Genomic DNA, 26893 nt, shown 5'->3' on the forward strand with positions numbered 1-26893 from the left:
ATGAACTAAAACTTGTGATTTTAAAGGTTGTCATTTGCTTCAATAATAACCAAAAGATTGCACACATACCAGGATTCATCTGACCGTTTTGGTGTCCAACTGATAGAAGAAGCAAAGCTTTTATGTGTTCTCCTTATGCAAGGCCATCATTAGCCCAGTGGAAAATACTGTGACTTGCGTAAGACGTGCAGAGGAGGATCAGAGCCTTGGCTCAGTCCAAGCCTGAGTTCACATCATTCAACTGAACCCAAAAAAAATTGGCTCGTTGAAAAAGCCCTGAATCGGGCATGTGATTGCAGCTATAAAAATGTTCAAGAGACTCACTGTTTGAACTGTCAGCCTGCCATACCTGCAGTCTAACAGCGTGCTCGTGCTTCCTCTTCATGTCATTGATGTGCCAGGCTACTCTCTGCATGGTGTCTATGGCTTCCTGCACGACCTCATACGTCTCTGTGTCCTTCTCCATATGGTTGGCTATCTCCTGTGACACACAAACAACTCCAGTCAGCAGTTGCATTGCTGCCACAAAGCGATGTCAAGATATATCCATGCATCTATTTATCTATTTAAAGCATGGCAAAATTCACACAGAGTGCCGTATGTCTCAACATTTGGCTCCAACAATAGAACAGAAGAAAGTCTGATGTTGTGCACATGCAACCAAATGCTCTGTATGAAGGCATTTCAACCGTTCAGACGTACATGAAGCAGCAGATGGTACTTGAGGATCCGCTGCACTGGCTTCAGCAGGTAGGAGCCCAGGGGCAAGGAGTGCCGCAGAGATTCCTGGCGCTCGCGGAAAAACTTGGCCAACGCCTTGTTCCTCATGCACTCGGTTAGCACAGCCACCGACCTGCCGAGTCAATAATTACAGGCGTAAACTGTAAACTGTAATTGGGCAAGTGCATAGTACTGTATATGTACTGTATATTATACTTCCTTAATATACTAAAATCATACTACTGATAATAGCGGTGTCAGGAAACAAGATGATACACAAGATCCGGTCCACAAGAACAAAATTTGAACTTTACTTTTTCGTAAAGTACAATGAAAAAATACATGCCAACGCAATCTCTACTATGTTACACTCTGTGCTGTGTGTTTATGCTAACGGGCCCGCCTCCACCCCCCACCGAGACAAAGAGACTGCATGCTTTTGTTCTATGGAACAGTTGTCTCATTGCCTAGCTATTTAGCTTCCTGTGTATTAGTCCTGAATATCCCCGATCTGCATTTTTGTCACATTTGCATCAAAATGTTCCCCGACACATGTACCACACCTCCACAAACTTTCATACTGGTCAGCTGTGTAGCTTTTTCCCAATCCTGCTCATTTCCAATGATGTAAAGTGACTGTGTGTGTGTACAGTGGTTAAATGAAAGACCCTTATAAGTAGCCTAAAATGTCCGTGTGTGTGTGTGTGTGTTTGTGCGTATGCATCTCTGCATGTCTAAATTCCAGTGCGGCTCGACACAAGCTGCACATTGTTCTTGGAGGAAACCCGACCTTGGAGCCCTACATGACCTCAATACATCTGCAACCTCAGTGTGTGTGTGCGTGTTTTTAACGTGCGTGAGTTAGCGTCTCCTGCACTTCTGTGTGTGTTTGTCCTATGTGTCCTAAACTGGGGTCACCAGCTGTGGTTCGGATGTGGGGAAAAAGACTGACAGTAGTCTTTTACATGCACTCACACACACACATCTCAGTATTCAATGACTCATGATGAGTGTGCTAATTGTATCTGATGGGGATTAACATACACCATGGATAGAAATTGTCGCTTGAGGGTGAGGCGTGTGTGTTCGGTGGATGCACTGTATCTCATTGGCATAAAAAAAGCCTCACGTTCCCCACTAAATGATTGCACAATGTCACATTATTCCGTACAGGTGTCCCGTAGGACCACCCACCCATGCAGAGAAGAATAAAACATTAGTAGAAGTAGGTCTGATAAGATGACAACAGAAATACCCCATCTGTCATCAACGGGCGCTGTAAGTCTGTCAATAAGCAGTGAATAAAAGAATGAAAGAAAAAAAAAGGAGGGAGGAAAGAAGCGAGGGAGGGAGACCCCGAGGCACAAGTGCAAGCAGACAATTTGACTCCTTAGCGAGAAGCTAACACATTGACGGTCATACACATCCGTGTTATTTGAGACGCTGGGAAGAAACGTGGAGATGAGATCAGGGCGACAGTGACAACAGGATGATGTTGACAGAAACACATATTGCACTGCAAGCCTCAAAAGTCTTTATCTGATGCCAGCCCGGACAAGAAGGGGAAATTGTCATGATGACCATAGAACAGGAAATTCCACTTTCATGTCACGTAATTTGATTAGTCATATTATACAGTGGTTAACTTACATTTTTTTTATTTTTTAATGGCAAAACAATGTTTTCAATCTTACCTGGGGTAGTTGGTGCAGTACTGGGTGTAAATGTGGAATTCTTCACTCTGGAATGAAAAAAAGTGTCAATGAAATGACAAATATATGTCACAGGAAACGCACTTAAATGAAGCCTTGCTTAAAATAAAACTCATTTTAATGTGGTCTGTCTGCGTGGTAATTTTACTCATCAACCTGTGTTTAAAAATAAGTGAGGAAGAACCACTTGCAAAACGTGCTGACAGAGCTTTTTTTTTTTTTTTTAAGTCAAAGGGGCACCGTGCAGTAGAACCCAGACAAATACAGCGTCTTTATTATAAGCATGACTAGCGTATGGTTTAAAGTCTTTTAAGTTCGCCTGTGAGTGCTGGGATTAAATATCCCCTGATAGAAGCGCCCCGCCCCTTTAATTGAGACGTTTCTCACCCTGCACGCCGCCTCGCTGAACATCAAACGTATGTTAGGCGGCATGACTTCATCAAAAGTCTGCATCGACTTTTCCTGGCAACTCTATGGCATGTGGCCACTTTTGTTTGCCTAGAAGGTGATATTTGCATCACTATTTGCTTGTTAGGGTTATGAAGAAAAAAACCCCGACATAACAAATTCTACAGGGGTGTCACAAGACGAGGTTAAAACGTTCAGAAAAAAATGTCTTGGCTTGGCCTAAATCAATTCATAAATTAAAATGTACTGGATCATTTTGCCGGTCTCGGTATATTGCCACGTGCATGAGTGTCTGCTTTCCTCGCCTGCCGAAAAGGGTTCACCCTTGGCGTGGTTGTTCTATAGAACAAAGGGATGAACGGAGTGAGCCTTTTTGTCAGTCATACAGTCTCTTTGTCTTTGTGGGGGGGTGGAGGCGGGTACGCTAGCATACACAGAATGCAGAAGATTACAATATGGTATAATGGCATTGTATTTTGAGTCAAAAGTAATGCTATAATCTCGTCTGCATTCATGTATAATTTATATAATTTTTTACAAAAAAATTAAGTATTAGAAATTTTAGTTTGCTTAGGCTTTTAAACCCAAATGGCATCCTTATTGTAAAGTGGTGTTAAAAAAATATTTATTAATTTGTTACTTATGACCATTTGTTATGTATGAATTATTATTATTGTTGTGCAAATACTATGTAATTTAAACAGAGTATGATGCAATGCATTTCCATGCTACAATACAACAAAATATAATTCTGATGAATATTGTTGTCTTTGTTAGTCGACAGGATTATGCAACATGATTATCGTTTTTTGGTTGATACAAATTAGGATTGTTTTGGCCTTGGTGGATATTTGTGTTGTGTTGATTCTGTTATTTTTCCCATGTTGTTATCATGTTATTGATCTTCAAACTCCTCATCTCTCATTCGGCTCTCTTGTAGCCCCCATGGTCCACCCCCGCTATTACATAACATGGGGGTCTTTTTGTGTCCATAAACACTGTGGGGGGGCTGCAGGATGCTGACAGAAAACAGGAAGCGACATCATAAACACGAAGGGAAGATTGTCAGATATCTCACCTCGTGTCCAAACAGACATGGTGGACATTGTGTTACATATTGTGGACTCTATTTTTGTCACTGTTAGGAAATATACATTGACTGCAAGCACCCCAAGCAAATAACAAACTCAGCTTGAGCTCCTTCGTGGGAAAAGGCCTAAATTGAAGAGCAGAGGTCTCCTCCTCGTCTCCAGTAGTCTGCTACCACAGACCAGACCTAAACACAACCAGATGTGCCACCATCCATTTATGACGACACATGCAGTGCTAATAGACACTGGCTGAACTTGTACGCTGACCACAGAACACATACAGTAAATGTTTCTATAGAATACTAATTCATGCGGCGCATGCAATAGCATATGGGAAAATACAGACATACTGTACATGCATGCATGGCCTCTAAGTCAACCACATTTACATTTAGTAAATCAGTCTCTACAGTCTGTTGACAATGTTTCACAAAGGAAAACTTGGCAAAATTAAATCCAAAATATTCAAAATATGTTATTTTTCATGTTCAAAAGTAAAGAAATACAAATAATACAAACACAATATCACTTTTAAAGACGGGAGTGGAGCTGTGAGTCACCATGTCAGCGTCTTGTAGCTTTGATGTCATTGTACAACCGATAATAGAATTCTCTCGCATTAGTCATCATGTGTGCAGAGAAGAGCATGATTCGACGTATCATTATTCCAACACTAGTTTGCATGTTCTCCCCGTGCATGCGTGGGTTTTCTCCGGGTACTCCGGTTTCCTCCCACATTCCAAAAACATGCTAGGTTAATTGGCCACTCCAAATTGTCCATAGGTATGAATGTGAGTGTGAATGGTTGTTTGTCTATATGTGCCCCGTGATTGGCTGGCCACCAGTCCAGGGTGTACCCCGCCTCTTGCCCGAAGACAGCTGGGATAGGCTCCAGCACCCCCGCAACCCTCGTGAGGATAAGCGGTAGAAAATGAATGAATGAATTATTCCAACACTACTGTAGGTAGTAGTAGGTAGGTTGGTATCAGCTAACTCTTCCACTCCTGAACCGCTTCCACACAAAACATGCACCTCACAAACCATACCATGGTGTTGTCATTAAACCCTCAATAAGGGACCATGTCTGTAAAATTTGAAAAAAAATTGGCTGAAATATCTGGCTGCTATCAAGCAAATTGTCCTTGCAGGGACCTATAGGTCATTGACCATTTGTCTAATGAAAATACAGTACAAAACAAAATCAAAATATAACATAGTAATGCATCAAAATGTCAGACTGTAATCTTGAACAGGCATAGACGTTATTTAAAAATGGGTGTTTTGCTTGGTTACAGTTCGTTTGCTTTGTTTACAGTTTTTTGCTGAAGTGAAACAAGCCTCAGACAACAACAGGAAAACATGTTGTTGGACAGTGCTGGTGACGCAAAAGCAAAAGCTTATTTTGTCATCCATGGTCAGGTTTGCGGTGTCGTGTGCAATGGCTTCAGTTTTGAGGAAATGTTGGAATGCGGCACCATGGGACAGGCAAGCATTTTATGGGAACTGGTTGGGAGAGGCACAAAAGCAAAAAAAAACACAAACAAAAAGAGTCACTGGCTGCTTGTTTTTTCTTGATGAGGCCTCATCAGCTTCTTGGACAGTCCTTCAAATTCTTTCACAATTACCCAATCTTTCTAAATAGTGTTAGTCTACATGAATTGAATTTTCCCTCTCACACAAATTGCCTGTTCTCCATGCCCTGTCCAAAGTTTATGTGTGCGTGCATGTGTCAAATGCAGCTGTGAGAACAGGCCGCAACAAGCACAGTACTTTAGGAGTGTGCATGTTAGCGAGACGACACAGTCTTGGGTGGGGTGGGGTTGGGTGGGGCAGGGGGTGGCGGGTAGGTGAAGAAACAAACTAGAATTAGAAGAGCACTGATTGATTTCAGTTCTGCGCCAAGGTTAGGCAATTTGGATCAGCATACCTGCATAGCACTGGATAGCCAGAAGCATCGGGAGAATTGGCGATAATTGGCGCACATGGGCAAATCTTTCATGCTGCCAGCTTATTTTGCACTGAACAGGAAGTCACTGTGTGCACACTGTAATGCTGTGAACCTAGGCACTAATGAGGAAGTTGCCATTGCTACAACCCATATCTGCATAAACGCCCCTTTGGGCCTCAAATTTGAAATCGGCGAAAGGTGTCAACATCAACTTGTATTGTTTTTATTGTTTAATAATTACTACCTATAACGCCGTCCCCGTGTGGGAGTATCTTATTTACCTTTGATACGAAGCATTCTGCAATGGCCACAGGGTCAGCGTTGCACTTCTCCAGGTGGTGAAGCAAGTCCCTGAAAACAAATGTGCACAAATGATTAGAAACTTATCAGGAATATCGCCGCAAAACATGCATGTAAAAATGCTTTGATTCATTGTTTCTAACTATTGTGTTCAATTTCAGGAGTCACACGGGGAACAGAAATGAAAACTAAGCCTCTGAGAAACTTCCTTGAATTCAAAACTACAGCTCCTGTGTGTGTGTTTGAATGACAATGATGGAAAAAGTCCACTGGTAAGGTTATTGTTTCATGTCTAAGGCATGAGGTCACTGGGAATGCTTTAAACTGTCTTAAAGCTTCCTTTAACCGGCCCAGTTTTTTTTCCCTCTTGTTTTTGTGCATGACAGCTGACAAATGAATGGGTGGGAGGAATAAGTGTATATTTGTGTCCGAAGACCACCATGATGCTGAACTAGCCTTCAAACCACACAAACACACATTTTAGAGAGGTGACGGAGGAAGCAAATATGCAGACGTGGACTGACTTCACATACAAAACACACACAGGAACAGACACACACACACACACACCTGACTGTCATAAGTGCGGCATTCCCAGAAATCAGCAGGCTGCTCAACTTAGTTTCATTATTACTTAAAAATCCTCCCAGTTGACATTTGATCCATGTCTGTATTAGCTTATATAACAATTAATTAATTAACTAATTAATACAAATTTAATGCTAATTTGCATTATTTGAATAATTACATTCTTAGAACGCATGTTAATGTTTGCATTCTAGCTATTTTCTTAGTTAGACACATATGTTAACACTTACCACTGTCATGCTACGTGTTAGCATACAATATTAGAATGTTAGCATTACTAGCATTCTAATATTAACATTTTTTGCTCATTTTCATAGCTAGACGCTTTTTATATAAACACTCACCACTATTATGCTAGTTTTTAGCATGCTAACATTAGCAGAGCAGCATTTCTAGCTATTTTCTATTATGCTATTCACTATTATGCTAGGTGTCATCAAGCTGATGTTAGCATTGCTAGCATGCTAACATTAGAATAGTAGCATTTTTAGGTGTTTTCCCAGGTAGACTATTTTTATAAACACTTTATAAGCATCATCATGCTAAGTGTTACATTTGCATGTATAGTGCTTGGCGGAGGTCTGTGCTTTTTTAGTTCTATTCTGTAGTTGTATTGGGGACATTCGGTCCACATCGACAGGTGGTGAAACTGGAAACAGACTAAGTTATATGCCATTAACACCTTTTGAATACTTGTTGGTCTTAACTCTTAATTCTTTTTTTTTGTGATGTCTCATAGTGTGCCAAGGAACGGTCCATGCCTTACCTGTTAAAGTGGTAGATGTCCTTGATGTTGCCAAACAGAGAGCCTTTATCCTCAGAGCTCAAAGCCAATCGAGGCTGGTTACTGATATTCTCTAAGTAATCCTGCAGGGAGAAGAAAAAACAGTTAGGATTGCTTTCTAATAAGGTGATTTTGAAAGAAAATCCCTTCCCGGATCAATAAAAGGGAATCACATGGAACTTGTAAATGGAGAACTGACTTCAACCAGAGGTCATGTCATGGGGTTATGTTAAGATTTAGTTGACCATCAGAGGTAATGTGTAAGGTGATGCTTTATTAGTCACAGGGTCGTGGATGTGACTTGGCTTGACCCGCTCACTCGTCGCATTCGCCTCCAGTCTAACAATGGGCAGCTCAATCACACACACCTCTGAAGGTACACTCCCCTGCTAAGCATCAGACACAACATGTACCAACTTGATCCGCTCCGCCGTTAACCATTAACCTCCTCAAGTGCACGCTCGATTCCAACTCAAACACTTTACACTGCACTGTAGTAGGAAGTCATTACTCTCCACAATTCCCAGTGTAAACATCCAAAGATTCAAACATTGAAAACCTCCCTGGACCGAGTAACGCTCCCAGGTGACTTCCAAATTCCTGGTCAACTTCAAAAGGCAATGCTTTCCAGGTGCCAAAGTGCAATAAACAACCTTACAGATGACTGATAGGCCACATTATGGCCTCTGTTGCATGCAGCTAAATATAAATGCACACATGATAGATTGCATGAAGGAAGGGTATATGACAAAGTGATGACCACCGCACCCCTGCTGAGAGAGCTGAGCCCAGGGGAGTCTGGGTAAATATTTGTCTAAAGCCTATCAGACTCTCTGTGCTTGCAGGAAGCAGCATGGGCTGGAGGATTATGGAAGACTGGGGTTGCAATAATGGAGGCTTTGGTGACCATCGGGGATGTTAGTATTGCTTCTGATACAATCATCCCTCACTATCATTAAAGAAGCGAGGACAGCCTAATTGCAGATATTTTAATGTCCCGGTGAAGTAGAATGCACTTGCATGTGAGTGACAGTCCAAGGCTGGGTGGTCCGTTTTACCACTTTACTACTGGTGGTCTGCAGACAGTAGAAGGTGATTAACTGTCGCTCTTAAGCTCTTTTCCGTGTTTTCTTAACCTGCTGCAGACACGGTTATCTCTGGGCTAAATCCCTCTTCCTACTCTCCTGTCGAGCTGTCCCTTTTCCTCACCTCTGCATCCTAAAAGTACAGAGGGGGGAAGGAAGACTGAACATCAATCAAAAGGTGTCAGGTCAAAACTTCGGTGCCTTTACTTATCCCGTCTCGTGAGAATATAAAGTTCCTGTTTGGATTTTGACAACAGGAGACATCCTTATGTGACGCACAGTGGCTTGAAAGGTTCTGCGTTGAAATCTTGTCTTGGCCCTTGCTGTGTTAAGTTGGCATGACTGGGTTCTGATACTCTATATCAGGGGTCTCAAACTCAATTTACTTGGGGGCCACTGGAGCTCGGGTCTGGATGAGACGGGGCCGTATCAGGTTTTCAAAAAAAAAACAACGCATTTATTAAAACCAAAAAAACTTCGCTTTGGTTCCAATTTTCTACAAGAAAATCTCAGATAAAACATTCCACTGTTCTCAAATATCTTACTTTTTATTTTTCTACACAAAATAAGATGAAAAATAAATAAACAAATCAAGAATAAAGAAAATCAATCAATCAGTAATAAATAAATAAATATAATAATAATAATAATAATAATAATAAAACGGCAAATAATAAAAACTTAAGAAACCACATATAGTTGGTGGGTAGACAAATTATTTTTTCAGATTAAAATTAACAAAGCATTATTAGAGCCCTGTAGACATGACAAAACACGACTATAGTCACATTTATACTCTTTTTATTTACAACATATTGCGCAACTGCAGGGTCTTGAGACACATGCTAACTCGCAAAATAGAGGGCTCGCGACCTAAACGGTAGCCTTCAAGTTATTTCCTTTAAATTTAAATACCCAAAAATTTACCACTTCCACACTGATAGGGAGGATAACTATTAACAGTTATTTAACCTGAACATTAATCAAACGTAATAATTTTTTCTGGGTACATGATACCATACAGCATCCATATCAAACTTTCATATCAAGGCGAGGGCCTCAAACTAGTGTCCTGCGGGCCACATTTGGCCCATGGGCCGCGTGTTTGAGACCACTGGTTTAGGAGATATTGGAGTTGATTTGATTTGCAACAGCAGATACCTGCAAAAAACAAATTGAACAAACAGGACCAATTCAGCTCCAAAAAAATCATCAAATTTGTCAAAATGTGTGTATGTATCATGCACACACGTTTTTTTTTTAATGTGTGTCTGTTCCTGCAGCACAAAAGCACTGGTGTCGAGTAACTCAACCGAACCCAAGCCCTACAAGCGAGCACAGGTGACCTTATTGTGTTGAAGGTTCCCAGCAGACAACAAGTGGCAGTGTGTGTGTATGTGTGTGTGTGTGTGTGTGTCACGTGTGTGATGAGAACCACAAAAGGCTCAAACCGTGTGTGTGTGTGTGTTATCAGCTGATTCAAAGACCTCCACTCCTGAAAAGAACAAAGTCAACCACCCGCCGCTCTGACCTCAACCTATCTTGACCCCCAGTTTACTGATTAGGAATCTGTTTCAGTGTGTTTTTAAAATTAGTTTCAAAAGCTAAAATGTAAACATTGGTTGAGCAAGATAAAGTAATCAATTAATTAATACTGATTAGGTCTAACAAAAACAAATAACCAGCGCGGTTTTATAATTAACGCAGAGTCAAAAAACATGTTTCTATTATTTATTTCCCTTACCTCCACAATGCTTCTGAGGTCCTGGACATAGGTTCTCTCTGTGTCCAGTATCTCCTGCACCACCCGGTCCACATACGTTCTGGGTCCTTGCACCTCACCAATCCGTTCTCCCCCCCTGTCAAGACCCAGCTCCGGTTCTGAATGATCGGTTGCCGTCTGTTCAGTGCCCTTTCTCCCAGGCTGCCTTCCTGTTTCCATTCTTCCATCATGTCTTCTGTCCTCCTCTCTGCATCCCAGCTGCTGGGCCGGAACCAGCTCCAAACGTATAGCTCCAGAGTCCTGGTCTGAGGTCACAGGGTTACAGTGAGGGGTGTGGACAAGGGTGGAGCGGCTGCCCAGTGAGCAGTGACTGTCCCGGGAGGAAGCGGAGGATGAGGTGGAGCTGTAGCTGACTGGCCTTTCGGCGCTGTCTGGAGAGGAGTCCATGCTGTGTGCAGAGCAATAGCGCAAGGAAGCGTAACGGAAGGCCGGATTGCGTAGGCAGCGAGTCGGGATGTCGCTGGAGCTCAGGACTGAGCCAGAGTCCGGGACTTCAGGAACAGGTGGCAATGCATCTGGCAAGTAGCTGTAATCGTCTGCAGAAAAAAGATGAGAAAGAATCATTCATGGTAGATGTACAGTGTTGAAATCCATAACAAAACCACATTCATATTCTTAGAGAGGCTACAGTATCTGCTTACAAACTCAATTCCTCACATTCCGTCCGACCACAACCAAACAAGGGCTGCTAACTGACACAGCGGTAAGAATCCTGTCAAGAAGAACCATTAGTCCACTCTCTGCCACGTGAGATAATATACTTTCAAATGAAAAGGAATGCAGAGCATTTAGATGAGCAGATGTATTGAGATACTAAATCTAAACCTTGAGTGCTCGCCTGCCGGAGGCAATGAATGAAAGGCCTATTTCTACAAAGACAGGCAGGTTTGTGTATTTCACATCAGGACGGTGCCAAACTGGCTCATGAGACTCGTGTCTGTGGACGGAGCCGTTAAGATGTGATCATTTGATTCCTGGAGCCTCGCAGTCAGACCAACTCAAGTGAAAGCACAGATGAAGTAAACTCAGTTGATGTCCACCTTAAAATGATGCCATGCCAACCCAGTTCAGGTAATTCCTCCAAGTAGATAAAAGAAATCATTATTACCCAAAGTTCACGAAACATGAATTAAAATCCTGACAGTTCCTCAGCATTAAGGCTGGTTTTACAACCCTGCAGGTCCGCTATTGTGGTAACCTGCTGATATCCTATGCCCTTTACACCGCCCTCTACCTGCCAGGCAGCAGCGGCTCCATCAGAACTCCTCTCACATCAAAGTGTCCGAGATCACACACTCGCCTTCAAAAAAAAAAAAAAAACATGAAATGTGAGCTCAGCCTCAAAGAAGCCCAAGAATACACACACTCACCTTTCTAGTAGGTACCTCAGAGAACTCTCTATGTTGCACGGACACCTCTTTTCAGAGGACTTTGGCTGACACCTTTGTTTGTTAGGCTGTGATAGGAATATCACTGGTTTGCTACTAAACGTTGAGCCAAATAATGAGCCAAAAGTAAAACTACTGACATATTATCAATCTATAAAGTTGTTATAGGCTATTTTTAGCCACTATGTGCTTGATAACCAGGACTTTTCCAATCCAGATTGTACATCAGAGTGGCATTTTTAACTGCTTGAAAAGGTTTATTTTAAATTTTGTAAAATCGTAAAAAATCGTAACACAATTTAGTAGAAAAATTGACTTATTTTCTAATAACTATGTGCATAAAACAATTCTAAATACAGGGTACTTTGTGAGATAAACACCTCCTTCTTCAACACCACCTTCCTGTTTTGTCATGAGTGTTTTCTTGAATTCAATATTGTTTTTAGTTTTTTGTTTTTTATCAAAATGTCAGACATTTTGGGGGGGCTCCATTTTGGGGTATTGAGGTGAGAAAAGCTGTTGAATTCAAGAAATAACCCATGGCAAAACAGGAAGGTGGCGTTGAAGAGGATTGCGTTGATCCCACTGCTATATGGTGTCTTTGGGAACAGTCATGTAAACCACTATGTGCTTGATAACCAGGACCTTTCCATTCCAGATTGTACATCAGAGTGGCACTTTTAACTGCTTGAAAAGGTTTCTTTTAAATTTTGCACACTATCGTAATACAATTTAGTAGAGATCTGTAAATTGACTTATTTTCTAATAACTACGTGCATAAAACAATTCTAAATGCAGGTTACTTTGTGAGATAAATGCCTCCCTCTTCAACACCACCTTCCTGTTTTGTTATGAGTGGTTTCTTGAATTCAATATTGTTGTTGGGTTTTTTTTTAATCAAAAATGCAATGCAAAATATTGGGGTATTGAAGTGAGAAAAGCTGTTGAATTCAAGAAATAACTCATGGCAAAACAGGAAGGTGGCGTTGAAGAGGAATGCGTTGATCTTCAATGAAGGTAAAAGTCACCTTAAATGTTCATATATACCTTTCATTCATCATTTATTCATGTATTTGCTTAGCGTTCATTTCGGCTAGAGCCAACCCTTATTGTGTCCATTTTAAGGAATCGAATGTAGTTACTTGTCCTATAAAAGTGCATGGGGCAGTTTTGAATCCACATCTGCTCCAACTCCATTATGGGATGTTGATATGCTGTACTAATACACTGAATGATTGCATTAGTGTTTCTTATTAGGATATCGCTCAGTTTCCGTGCCAAGAAAAGCAACAGGGAATTGGAGCATCAAAAATAACATTACAAAAAGTTTGTAATGATTGACAACAACGTGTGCGTCATTCTAAATGCCTGCACTCCCAATCCTGACCCACTTTTTAAACAATTATACAGACTGTAATAATGGAGTGGATGAAAACACACGCCGTGTTCAAGTACACAAAAGCACAAAGGGCTACATTATCACTGATGGTGATATTAATGGGTAACTGAACATTTTGTATGATATACTCTCTCTTATCACAGTAAGCAATGCACGGCGTATGTGGGTATGTTGTTTAAAACGCAGCTTTATCACCAAAGAGATAAGTCTAACTGAGTTAAAAACTTAATGACCCTCACATTAACGAGATATGGGTGGACAGACACACACACACACACACACACACACACACATACACCTAACAGTGCATAGCTTTGCATGTCTATATTTTTGTCTGAAGGGAACTCGCTCTCGTCACGTGATAAGGATGGACAACAACCCACACACAAATCCAGAGAAAGCACCCGTTTCCGTTTGCAGTGAAACCCAAACATCAGTAGAGATTGCCCCATCTTGTGTTTGTCCAACCCCTCCTTCCAACCTTCCAGACTCATGTTTGGGACCCACCCTGCACGTTTCCTGGGTGAATTGGCTCTTGTACACACACACACACACACACACACACACACACACACACACACACACAGAGCTAAAACAAGCAATCTCTGGTTACCTGCTCTTCAGATTATGTTCAACCTGATCCATGTAAATGATCTCTAATTAGGCTGCTAAGTATATACAGGTTGGGACTGTCTTCCCTGTGTGTGTGTGCAATGTTAGCATGGTGTGCAAGTTGTGTTTTCTACCAGATAACAAAAGAGAAAGAGAGAGAGAGAGAGAAACAAGAGTGAATCAGCGCAACCACCGCAGCAACCAGGCTTCAATCTCTGCTTTTCATTTCACTTGACAGAGACAAAAAGCGAGGGGGGAGGAGGGTTACAGGATAAGGCGGCCAAGTTTAATATGTTTAACATCGGGTCTGTCTGGAACCAAAGCAACAAGGATCAAGAAGGAACACCAGACAAAAGTCCAGCAGAGTTCAAAATATGCCTAAACTTAAACCTAGAACTACTAAATTTAAATAAAATTACATTTTAATATTCTATGTTAGTGGGCTGTGATAGAATAGCATCACTGTCCAATTATCATTTCTTGTTTTTTTAAAAAATGATTTTTAACTCAAGGAGGCACGGCGGTCGAGTGGTTCGCGCTCAGACCTCACAGCTAGGAGACCAGGGTTCAATTCCACCCTCAGCCATCTCTGTGTGGAGTTTGCATGTTCTCCCCGTGCATGCATGGGTTTTCTCCGGGTACTCCGGTTTCCTCCCACATTTCAAAAACATGCTAGGTTAATTAGTGACTCCAAATTGTCCATAGGTATGAATTTTGAGTGTGAATGGTTGTTTGTCTATATGTGCCCTGTGATTGGCTGGCCACCAGTCCAGGGTGTACCCCGCCTCTCACCCGAAGACAGCTGGGATAGGCTCCAGCACCCCCGCGACCCTTGTGAGGAAAAGCGGTAGAAAATGAATGAATGAATGATTTTTAACTCATTCATTACCGAAGATGTGGTTAGATTTTTTTACAAACCCAAATAACCAAACCCAAAAACGAGATCAGCATCCAACAAGTCAACTGTGCTGCATGGATGCAATCAGTGACGTTTCAGCATCAGTCCCATCAGGTTTAATGACTCATGTTACAACACTTAAAGCCACACATTTCAATCGCACACTTTATGGTCACACAAGCTTGAAGTGCTCTTTATTGTCGGAGTGGTCAGCAAACAGCTGTGAGGACCCTCCTTGGTTTAGAGCCATGCTTGAAGAGCCTCAAAAGAAACAACAAACAGTTTTGCGAGCAGGTGAGCATCCAATGATGGCACATTCAAAATGTGATTAAGGGCAGTAGACGTCTACTTAGTTTGACGCCTTTCCTCCGATATTGTCTTTTTGGACCTTTCTTTCTCCTTTTTCCTGCCATTCAAAGTGTCCCCCTTCCCATCATTCAAAGTCTCCAGTGTGCGTATTACCACAGGACATTCCTCTGGGCCTCTCCAAGCATATACTTTACTGTGTAAAAATACACACGCATCGCTCGCTTTATTTGACCGCAGACCACCAAGGCTCAAATTTGCATTGGGACCACACGTGTTCATAAAAGTGCATGACATTAACACACACAATTATATGCAAAATGTGCTAAATACATTAATGCTTGAATGCAGTGATTGACTTCTGATACAAAAGGTAACGCAATGTACAATTCAGTATGTGTACTTTGTTCGCTTAAGATAATAGAAGGACAGTGCATGGTGACACAGCGTCATTTTACTACAGCTGACCACGTAATTACTGCTTTGCTCACGCCAAACAAAAGTTTGGTTTGAGCTCTCTATTGGCATACATTTTCATAATCCTGCAACCCTGTCTCCTAAAATCGCAATTGTACTCATTTATTTTGTAACTACCTTTGAATTTCCATTCAAACCACTCACATTCATACCTATGGAAAATTTGAAGTCGCCAATTAACCTTACATGTATGTTTTTGGAATGTGGGAGGAAACTGGGAAGAACATGCAAACTCTGCACAGGGATGCCCAAGCGCAGAATCGAACCTAGTTCTTCTCCTACGAGTGTGGTGCACTCGTGCACCGTGCAGCCCCTCTGAATTTCCCCTACAATTTATAGACTTGTTTTCCTTAACTACATTCTAGTTCCTTAAAATATCAGCCACTAGCTTCTAATGGGTAGAATAGCATATCTGGCATTGCAATGGCCACCGTGTTTAACCTGCTTTACTTTACTACAGGTGGACCAGCATGGACACTGCTCCTATTGTGTTAGCAATGCTAATGTTCCTGACTGTTACTTTACAAGACAAGCGTCTCCCCCCTCCATGTTTTGTGCATTTTTGGGGCTCATTGCTTGTTCTTCTTTTGCTAATGTTAATATATATCTCACAAATGTAAACATCTTACTATATCTTCACAAGAAACAATACTAAAATGTGAAATTGAGGACTATTTCAGTGAAATGTCTGATTTAGTGGTCTTATTTATTGCAAGTAATTTTAATTCATTTCAATTATCATGTCATTCTTCATTTTCTTGACAAAATGCCTGAATAAATTATTCTAAAATGCACTGGACATGTGATTTGGAATAAAAACATTTGCTTGGTATCAGTGGTGGGCAAAACTGTTCATATCAGTGAACCGGATCGGGGGGTGACCTCGTTCATTCCGTTCACAAAGAAGAACTACTTCTTTTGACCCGTTCGTTCATGACCGACACACCACTACTTGGTATGATTGCAAGAAAAAAAAGTTTGAATAATAAATTGTTGAATACAAGGGATTTACAACTGAGACCATTTGAGACCCCCGTCTCCTGCTTGTACAAGGACAGCTAACTTGACACACAGCCATTTTAGCACGACTTTGTACAAAACAGCAACAAGTGAGTACACCTTACAGTGATCATGTCAATATATACTGTCCCTTGAGAATACACCACCCGAAGTGTGAGAGCTGTACTCTCTTTTTGGGAACATTTCAAAAATGTGCGAAATGTATGAGGAGGAGAGGGACTCAAACAAAGAAAGTAGGAAGAAAAGACGCAAGAGGAGGCCAAAAGGTCCAATGCCACCCACTCCGATGCTTTCCCTTGCCTTGAACGCAAGCTTCTGAAGCCCTTAAAATGACCAAAACTCTGAATTTGATGTCACCAGAATCCCTGATAGAGATGCAGGCTTGATCTCAAGTGACGCTAAGGACCTTAAAGTGTCACTCAGGATTTCACAGGGACCACGGAGGGGCTGTGGACGGAAAGAAGAGAAAGAGGGCAGGAGTAGGATTGTAGTCAGGAGGGGGTGGGGTCATCATGGAGCCTGTGCTAACTCTGCTATCCATTATTTAGGAGCAAAAAGCTGCGGAATTGACCATGTCTTTGTTGTTTAAACCGAGTGACTTGAAAGACTGCTGTGGTTTTTACTGCCTCACTAAACATGGTTAAAGTAAACACGGCTGGACTGCTAATTAGTGTTTTTTTCCTCTGCTGGCAGTGAATGATAAAAGGTCAACATTCGCAAGTGCAATGATACATTTTACGCGCAGGAGATAAACTCTAGTCTCGTTCCGTGTTTCACTTTTGGTTTTGACATGCAAGTGAAATGTGCGGCGTTTCGCCCCTGTGGGAAAAGTTCCACTTGCAAACTTACACCGCCTATTTTTGGGGAGAGCCACCCCGTGCGACCCTTTGCCGCACCCGCCTCGCCTCATTCTCTGACCTGATTGGATTTCATCCCAGTGAAATACCTTCACTGTTTGACTCTCGGCGTCTACGCGACATTTCTCCACTCACGCTTGAAAGGAGAATGAATCATGAGAATGGAAGACTATTGATTTGAACAAATGATTCCAATGGGACTTCTTGCCCTCCGTTTTGACCCTCCCTCACCCACTCATGCCGCCTTAGTTCCCTGCATGTTCATGATGAAGAGGTGGGGGTGAAGGGACGGATGGAGGTCCCTCTATTGTCCCCGCCACATCAGACCCAAAGAGGTTGCTCTAAACAGTAATTATACCCCCCTCGTTCCTTGCTTTGCCATTTGTACCCCCCCCAGTCTAAAACGGCTACCCTGAAGGCTCTAATTTGGGTCACAGGCTGCAGAATGGCATCCCAACACTCCCAGTGGGAAGGAAACTGGCAAGCATTGGGTTTCAGAAGTAATAAGGAGTTAAACATATAAAACTTGTCAGCACTGCTGATGACTTTACTGGACCGTATACAGGATGGACACCATGGTTTCAACAAAATTATGTTAATGTTTATATATAATTATTATGAAATTATAATTTTTCATAATAAGAACACAAAAAAATTCTAATATGAACTGCAGAGGAAACAAATGTGACTGGAAAAACACATCCTTAACAAGTTACATTATGCATCACATGCAATATTCACCTGCAAATGTCTGAAAAGGAGTAGGAAGAAGATGGGCTTATTTAATCGTACCCCTTCCCATGCCTATTATTGATAATTCGTTCACACCGTATACAGTTGCCCATTGTTACATTGCAGTTCTTCAAAAAGTTATTAATAATCATTGTTTCGTGGTTGACTACAGGCCATTATTTGTCAAAACCATACATTTTATGTACTATTCTGGCCACTAGGCATCAGTAATGATGCATAAAACCATTAACGAGGCATGAAATTACATCACAATGCATGGAGTCAGTCATGGTATGTCTGAAATGATATAGTAGAAAAAGTTCTCCCATTCCATGTGGAAGTGGTAGGTTTTGGCTTCTTAACCACCCCCCGCCATGCTGTTTCAAATCCTATCTTAGATTTTAATTTAACTAATTAATTTAACTAATTACTGAGCTCGCACGTGTGCTATGCAGCTGTGGCCTTCTCTTGTGTCCCTGCAGTGATGTTGTAGCATGTCCAATGTGGTGTAAACAAAGGAACAATAGGAGTGTCAGGTGACTATAGGGGTGCTATGTCATGTCTACGGGGCTTTATTAATGGTATTCTAGGGCCGCACCATGGTAGAGTAGTTAGTATGTTGGCCACACAGTCAGGGGATTGGGAAGACCTGGGTTCGATTCTCCACTTGGGCATCTCTGTGTGGAGTTTGCATGTTCTCCGGTTTCCTCCCACATTCCAAAAACATGCTAGGTTAATTGGTGACTCCAAATTGTCCATAGGTATGAATGTGAGTGTGAATGGTTGTTTGTCTATATGTGCCCTGTGATTGGCTGGCAACCAGTCCAGGGTGTACCCTGCCTCTTGCCCGAAGTGAGCTGGGATAGGCTCCAGCATAGCCCCCTACTGAGGACAAGCAGTATAAAAAATGGATGGATGAAAGTATTCTATTTTTTAATATTGAATACTACGTCGCAGAAATTCGCTTACCGCGGTCAGATCTGGTACCAATTAACGGTAATAGTCAAAGGAATATTGATTTTGCTCACTGCTCACAGTGACCTACATTGGATTGGTTTTAATGCACAATATGTATCACGTGCATCAATAAAAATAAGTGCAAATTCACATTTAAGAAGCTGAAATCCAGATTTAACAGTTTAGCAATTAGAAATACAACCACAATGTATACCACCTGGCAGTACAGTAACCAAATGACATTGAATGGATGAGTTAAACATGCCATAAGATATCAACCAGCGGAGCATCGATCCAGAAAGCAAACGTTCTCCATTCAACACTAGCTGGTTGGTGATTTGGGTTTGGGGTGGGGGGTGAGAAAACAAGAAGAGGACGGTGTTCTGAACGCCGCAGAGACACTTCACACGCAGCTGTCAGCCGAGGACTAAATATCACACAGACACACCGCAAAACAGCAACAAGGCAAACCATCAGTGACTAATCATGACCTGTAGTAAAGTTGTGTGTGAGATGTTTGGACACCACAAAGACTGACTTTTTTATATGCGCCAGATGTCACCATCAAAACAGTAACATCTGGGAAAAGGATTCAATTTGCTTACCAGTCGGCATTGTGGCTTGGCTGTCCTCACAACAATATGACTTCAGGTGATGGAGTCCTTCCAGAGCGCATCACATTATCTGAGTGTAATCCTAGCAACAGCTTGCTTTAGAAGTCCTGAATTCTCATAGCGAATCCCTTCTCCTGGCAGCAAACAATCCACTCCTGGATATTCACTCAGCGAGGCTGGCTACTGTGTTCTTTGGGCTCAGTGGAGTTTGCACGGGGGGATCCCTTCACTCCGCTCTTCATGCTTCCCTCCTGGAGCAACACATCCACTGCACGCATGAGTGTGTCTAAAAGTGTTCAAGAGTGGCTTTGAATGCCAGTGTGTGAATGGCCTCTGCTCCTTCCCTGCTGGGTAATTCCCCCTCCCCCTGACTCCTCCCCTCATCTCTCCCAAGCAGCAAATTACAAGGAGCTGGGAGTTCTCCATTAATAAAGGCCGCCTTGCCCTCCTCCTTCTTCTTCTTCTCCTCTCTCTCCTGCCTGTCTCTTCATCTTTTTTCTCTATATTTTCAAGCTCAATGTAAATTCAAAGTGGAACCATCATGCATTGTAGGAGATCACACACGTTACATGGTGGCTGTGCGGTTGATCAGTAGCAAGGTGCAGACAAAAAGCCCTGCATTGTGTGGAACATCAGAAGAACTTCAATGAACACAAAAACCTGTTATAAAAAAATAAAAAGGAAGACGCCTGACTATGCGGGAGGCCCAAGCGCAACTTGTACGTTAATATAAGGAAGAAAAAATAACCATTCAACAAATAATCCTGAAAAGATTGATTGATTCGGCAAGGAGAGAAGTACCCTTTAAAATCAATAAAGTGCCTCGTTAGCAGGGTCAAATTGGATGTTTGCATATTTTTTTTCTCTTATTCACACAGGGTCAAAATGACAGTCATCCCTCACAATGTCGCAGTTTGATTATCACTGTACTGTTCCCCCGTTACATTGTGGCTAACCTTTCACAGACTGTTTCGCTTTGTTTTTTTGTGCAATTTGCAATTTTAGTGCTTTTTTTTTACTGTGTTCCATAGCCTGGCCCTTTAAGAAGAATTGCATTGTGAAAAGTTCAGTGTTGTAGTTTGGTGCATTCGGAGGAGCTGGCTGTATTGTTCGCTTTTCTATCTGCACCACACATTGTCTTCTGCATCCTGATTGGATGCAGACCACTGTCAATCAAGCTTCTACAGCGTCGCCGAAATGTTTTGCACGTTTTTTGGAGGGCGCTATTATGGAATAAATGAATGTTTTGGTTCAAGGAGGAAAATATGACGACAGTTTACCAATGTTTACAAATGGTATGTAGTATTCTGGTCACTGTGCGGTAGTAATGACACGTTACCTTACCTTAACACTGCATGAAGTCATGCAGTCATCAATCATGGCATAATAGAGTGCAAAAAACCTCTCCCATTCTGTGTGGAAGTGGTAAGAAGTGAGTATGCTGGCTAGCTTGCTAGCTACCAGCTGTCTTGTGTCTCTGTCAACAGGTTTTCATTCATTCATTCATTCATTCATTCATTTTCTACCGCTTGTCCTCACGCGGGTCGCGGGGGTTGCTGGAGCCTATCCCAGCTGTCTTCGGGCGAGAGGCGGGGTACACCCTGGACTGGTGGCCAGCCAATCACAGAGAGCACATATAGACAAACAACCATTCACACTCACATTCATACCAATGGACAATTTGGAGTCGCCAATTAACCTAGCATGTTTTTGGAATGTGAGAGGAAAACCGTGAAAACATGCAAACTCCACACAGAGATGGCCGAGGGTGGGATTGAACTCAGGTCTCCTAGCTGTGAGGTCTGCACGCTAACCACTAGACCTCCGTGCAGCCCATAAACAGGTTTTCTATGCTCTGATTATGAAAATATTCCATTCATTAACATTCACTAGCACCAAATCCGCCCCAGTTAGCGTGTTTTTTTTTTAGTTTGTTTGAATTGTACGCAGAACTTTGCCTCGGCTAGTGTACAATATTGTGCTATGAATACACTGTGTAAATTCATCTGGATTGTTGATATGTTTTTAATCAGAAAACATCCATCCTCGTTAGCATCCTATTAGCTAACCAACAAAGGTAAAAGGAGGCTTATGTGTCCCTTTAAGGACCATAGTCTCAGGGCAACATGTTGACCAAGACAGACGATAAGACAGAGACCGGTCCCAGCAGCATGGGGCTGCTATCCCCTCCCCATACCAATACAATAATCAAGACCCCCATGGACCATCCTCACATACACACACATAGAGATTGGAGCCCAAGAAGCACGACCCCTGTCTTTAATGGCCTGAGGGTCCATTGACCCATGAAGACCTTTTACCTCCAAACGCGAACCCTCCCCCCTCATCACCCTCTGTGCGTAATGAGCACCTCTAACTTTGGTAAACACCCTCGGCGGCGGCGACCGTCCCAACGCCTCAGTTCAGCCAAGCACGACCTGCTGATGACAGAAGCGGTCATCTGGCTTATCTGATGCCCCTGTATGCGCTCCATCCTCCTCCACTGCCTGAAGGATGGTGACCTAAGACCCACTTTTGTTCACATGTAAACACGGAAGGACAAATTGGTCAATGCTGAGGTCTTTTCAAAGCTGCTGCACTTCCTTCCCAGGGTTGGGGCTGGGGGGTGTATCGTATTTTACAGGTCTATTACTGCTTGATCTGCTAATTTGTGTGTGTAAAAAACTATGACACCTTCCCTACATTTGTTACAGATTGTGGGGCTGCATGAGTGCCGCGGACCGGCACTGGATAGCTGTGGTTCATTGATGGAAGCATGAATTCAGAAATCTCCCAACAGAAACACGACCCCCAACACACTCCCGACTATCCTTTTCAACCGACAGTAGAGCCAATAAACTACTCCATTCCTCATCACTCTGGGCTAGTGTCAACACTAAAGCAGTGCACAGGGTTCACACACACGGCCTATTCAACATTTACTGGCACACACACACACATATTTGCTTTTGGACGGCAAGCCTTAAAGAAAATGGCCTCTTAGAAATGTTTTAGTATGTGCAATTAGACGTAAAAAGCAAATCCACTTGTGCAACGTGCATGACACTAGGAAACATAAAAGTGGGAGAAGAGCAGATACAAAGAATGAGCGAGACTGTGAGTAATGACACAAGTTTTGTGGGAGGAAGGAGAAGATGGTCATTCATATACAGTTTCCCCCTCCCTTGGAGACCCTGACTGTGCTTGTCATTGGGGAGATGGATCATCTGCAGACACACATAGTCTCTTTTTTTGTCCAAGAAGACTCATAGAGGTCTTTGTTCTGGACATTTGAACTCTTCATTAATCTGGACACTGGACAAAACCATGACAGACTATAACACATGAGGTGTACTCTACCACAGCATTGATATACGACTGCACAGTACAGTAATGGACATTCAATAATCAACTCATCATAAATTAATATTAAAATAATAAGTAATAAAAATAATTGCAAAAAACCCTGCAGATGAATGCCAAATTCATACATTTTCTATACCACTTGTGCTCATTATAGTTCAGTCATAAAGTTACGTCTAGTTGCCAAAAAACCTTTTGTGCTATGAAAAGCTTCAGGAATTTGCTCGAGTCCCATATTGATTATCACTCCATTCCCAGATTTATGGGGCTTCCAGATTCCCGGATGGTATTCCCGCAGGCTACACAATCTGCTTACATCGCCAAGACAAGTTTAGGAATTTGAAACTCTTGCTGACCAGAAAACATGCTCCTTTCACTTAAAAAGGTATGACTTCAGAGAAGTGAAGGGAACGTCCCAGTGAGTAGCCCAACTCCGTCACACAACAACAACAGTACAATGATAATGACTGTGATAATGACAACGCAGGGAGGCACAGCCCAGGAAAGGCAATTATAATGGGAGATAATGTCAGTATGAAAGGCAGACTACACCCTGGACTGGACATGAGCTACACCAAAGTCAGCTATGTGAACCACAACACAAGTGGCCGAACAAAAAAAAACATATTTTCAATGTATGTATTGCAGCTAAGGGTTAGGCGTGGGACTAAAACAAGAGAATATTCAGAGATTTATTATCTTGCACGTGTGTGTGCGTGTGTGTGTGTGTGTGTGTGTGGTGGCGGATATGTGCAGGAAGCTGTGTTTGGCCCCAGATTAAAATGCAGGACGAGGTTCCCGATCCAGGAAAGGAGTCCAGCCGAGCGGAGAACGAGGGACTTTTCTGCCATCACAGGGAAACATGTGACACATACTAAAATAAAATCGAGGACACTACTGCTATACTAAGTAGTTCCTTCTGTAGTAGTCAATTCAGCGTGTATACAGATCCCAGGTACAGTAATTCTAATTTAGAGCTTTTTTCCAGGGAAAACTGGGAAGGATTTTGTAAAAATAAATGAATAAGTAATAAAAAAGCTTATTATTTACACTTATTATTATTATACTTCTTAATGTTTCGAAGATCCTCGCACGGTTAAACCCCAAAATTAGATTTAAGAATAAAAATCAAACACTATCTGTTAAAATAAATCCAATAATATCATCAAATGGTCAAAACTGGCACCCCAATGGTGTCATCCACTGACAGCCACAATAAAGCACTCCCTTTGGTGTGTGTCCTATTTGCTTCTTGCTCCAGTTAGGACACACCAGAATGACGATGTGTGCACATAGATACCAAAAACAAAATAAAAAAAAAAAACACATAAACACGCCTACAGAGGATCTGCTGATTTTAGGTGCAAACATCAATAGCATGACAAACCATTTAGTAAAACCCAAAGCCAAAAAAAATGCAAGCCATGCTGTCTAATTAAAAAAGCGGGCGAAGGTGGCGCTTGAGCTCAATTGCAAGTTTAGACTAGATAATTGGAGGTCCAACTGGGTTTGATGTAATGGCCCATGTAAAATTATACTTGGACGTGTTTTACTTTGTTGTTCTGGACAAAAGTGCTACACAAATCACAATAATCTAGTAGTCACTCACCTCTGGGAGGACATTCCCAGGACTAGCGTTCCCTCAGACGCAGGTATCCTAGTATCCTTTCGCTGGTTAATACCATGTCCAAGTGTTTTAATGGGTTTCACACTGTTGTGGAAAAAAGTCAATATAGGGTTTTGTCGAGACGATCCAGTCTATGTTCCACACCTGAACAAGGTCAGCTCCGATAGGACACTTGATGGATCAGATGGAAGCAACCCAACTGACGAGAAGGAAGAGAAGAAGGGGGGGGGGACGGGATGAGAAGAGCTTCCCCAGCAGCCCACTTCCTGCCCAATTACTGCTGCAAGACTGGCTCCTCTCCCTTCTTCTTTACCAACTGGCCCTCGCTCGCTTTCTCTCCTCCCATGCATTTGCGGTGTGTTTGTGTGTGTGTGTATGGGGGGGGTATCGCAGCAAGAACTGGGGAGCAGCCAGTACACTGTGGGCAACTGACATAAAATGTGACAAGGCAGCGACAACGAAGGATGAGAAGCCATCCATATTTGGGAGTCTGGGTCGCTCGCAGTAAAAGGGTTGGTAATTTTGACTTTTATGAACTGAACATGAATGCTAGATGTGATTCATTGAGGGAAAAATGAATCCCATCATGTACTGGGGGCGGCATAGCCAACTGTAGTCGTCTCCCAAACTGAAGGTTGTGGGTTTGATCCTCCCGTGATCATGTCCAAGTATCCTTGGGCAAGATACTGAAGCCCCAGTTGCTCCTGATGCTGCGTCATCAGTAGGTAAATATGCTAATGAGGTCAAAGCCGTTGACCATCAAAATCTGAAGCAGACCATGATCCCCATTCTTTACAACATGAGCCCAAACACAACACTTACGTATCCTTATCCTCGACTCATGTTTCGTTCTGAATCATGTCTCCTCAACGGAAGTGATACGTCGACCGAGAGGGACATCAGCGTGGCTGTACCGGCGCCACTCAATGCTAGTGCCTGACTTTCGGCAACACATCATCTGCAAGGAATAACATAGGACAAGACAAGTATTTCTGCGTAGTGGAATGGTATGACGAAAAAATATAAGGTGGTATACCTTGAAATCGGTAATTGACCCCATTTCTGGAGTTCAAAGTGTCCACCAGCGTGACAACCTATCCATCATGTATGGACAAATCAGAAATGCATTAGAAGTGAAAGACAATTCATGATATTTGGACTTTTTGCATGGATAACTTTTCAACCACATACAGACAATGTACCCAAGCTTGTGGTCATTGTAATTGTAAGGGAGAGTCATTTGCTCATTGTTCTGCACCCTAACAGAGCAGGATGGAGGAAAGTCCCTTCAATTGGAGCCAGTTGAATGCTTCCTGAGACTGATAAAGCAGCTGCTGTGCTTTCACCGTCTTTTCCAGTAAACGCAAACCGCGCATGTTCCTAGACAATTGCAGATGGTGTCACATCTTGACCTTTGATAACCTAACGCACTTCTTGAACGCACCACTTGTAGACGGTCGTATAAAGCGCTGGTGACTTTTGAAACATATGTCAATCAAGTCCTGAAGTCCAGTGTAGAAGTCAGCGGCCACCTTATAAACAGAGGCGATGCAGGTCAGCGGCTGGGTGCTATTATGTCGACCTTTCAACCCATGAATGCTATATAGAGCCTTTGGAACTGAACACCCTACCTTGCACTATGAAACAAACGAAACACAAACTCTTCTAAATACAAAAATACATTTTCACTGTTTAGACACACAATTGATCAAGTGCAAATCTTTCTGTGAGGAACAGGAAGCACAATCACCGTCCAACACCCCATTTCCTGCTTGTCTCATTTAGTTGTTTACAGACGTAGCTATCAAACAGGACATGAGCTCATTAAGCAGGTGAATCATCCTACTCATGTGACAATCTAGTCACCACGCTGTCACCGCAAATGATCTCAGCGGTGTTATCGCTAGTGCTCTTGAGCTTCCTGCGGACATCTGATCAGCACAGTTGTTCTTTTATTGTTTGGAGTGTTTATCTCTCGTCATGTAAGCTGATGATAAAGTAATAAACCTTAAGACAACCTTTGGTTTGTAGGGAATGACTGACACAACTTAGGGTGCAGTCATACTGGAACATTTCAATTTCTATTCCTTTTTCACTGCTATTCTACACAACACTGTATTACCAGAACTTAACTTTGTGGATTATTTTGAGTGATCCTGTTTTTTTTATGTAAGGCATCTGTGTGTTTTATTTTGATTGGTCTGTGGCACATTTAAAAAAAAAA

The 26893-nt window shown here is 42.3% G+C and overlaps 1 protein-coding gene across 2 annotated transcripts in view; it reads right to left on the bottom strand.

Annotated features, from left to right (window-relative positions):
• Nucleotides 1-24940, bottom strand: part of LOC131106821 (pleckstrin homology domain-containing family G member 1) — a 32767-nt gene extending 7827 nt beyond the window's left edge. Inside the window, exons 1-7 of one of the 2 annotated variants that reach the window (XM_058056262.2) lie at nucleotides 24652-24940; nucleotides 10381-10955; nucleotides 7534-7634; nucleotides 6161-6230; nucleotides 2415-2461; nucleotides 703-853; nucleotides 350-481 (exon numbers count right to left, since the gene is read on the bottom strand). In XM_058056262.2, coding sequence (XP_057912245.2) covers nucleotides 350-481; nucleotides 703-853; nucleotides 2415-2461; nucleotides 6161-6230; nucleotides 7534-7634; nucleotides 10381-10806 — 927 coding nt within the window. In that variant the 5' untranslated portion in view covers nucleotides 10807-10955; nucleotides 24652-24940. Of the gene's footprint in view, nucleotides 1-349; nucleotides 482-702; nucleotides 854-2414; nucleotides 2462-6160; nucleotides 6231-7533; nucleotides 7635-10380; nucleotides 10956-19670; nucleotides 20049-24651 lie in introns of those variants that run through there. The other variant, XM_058056260.2, reaches the window with a different exon arrangement.
• Between the last annotated feature and the right edge of the window lie 1953 nt (nucleotides 24941-26893).

This window comes from Doryrhamphus excisus, linkage group LG19 (assembly GCF_037039965.1).
Source record: "Doryrhamphus excisus strain RoL-2023G ecotype Guam linkage group LG19, RoL_Dexc_Guam_v1.1, whole genome shotgun sequence".
NCBI lineage: Eukaryota > Metazoa > Chordata > Actinopteri > Syngnathiformes > Syngnathidae > Doryrhamphus > Doryrhamphus excisus.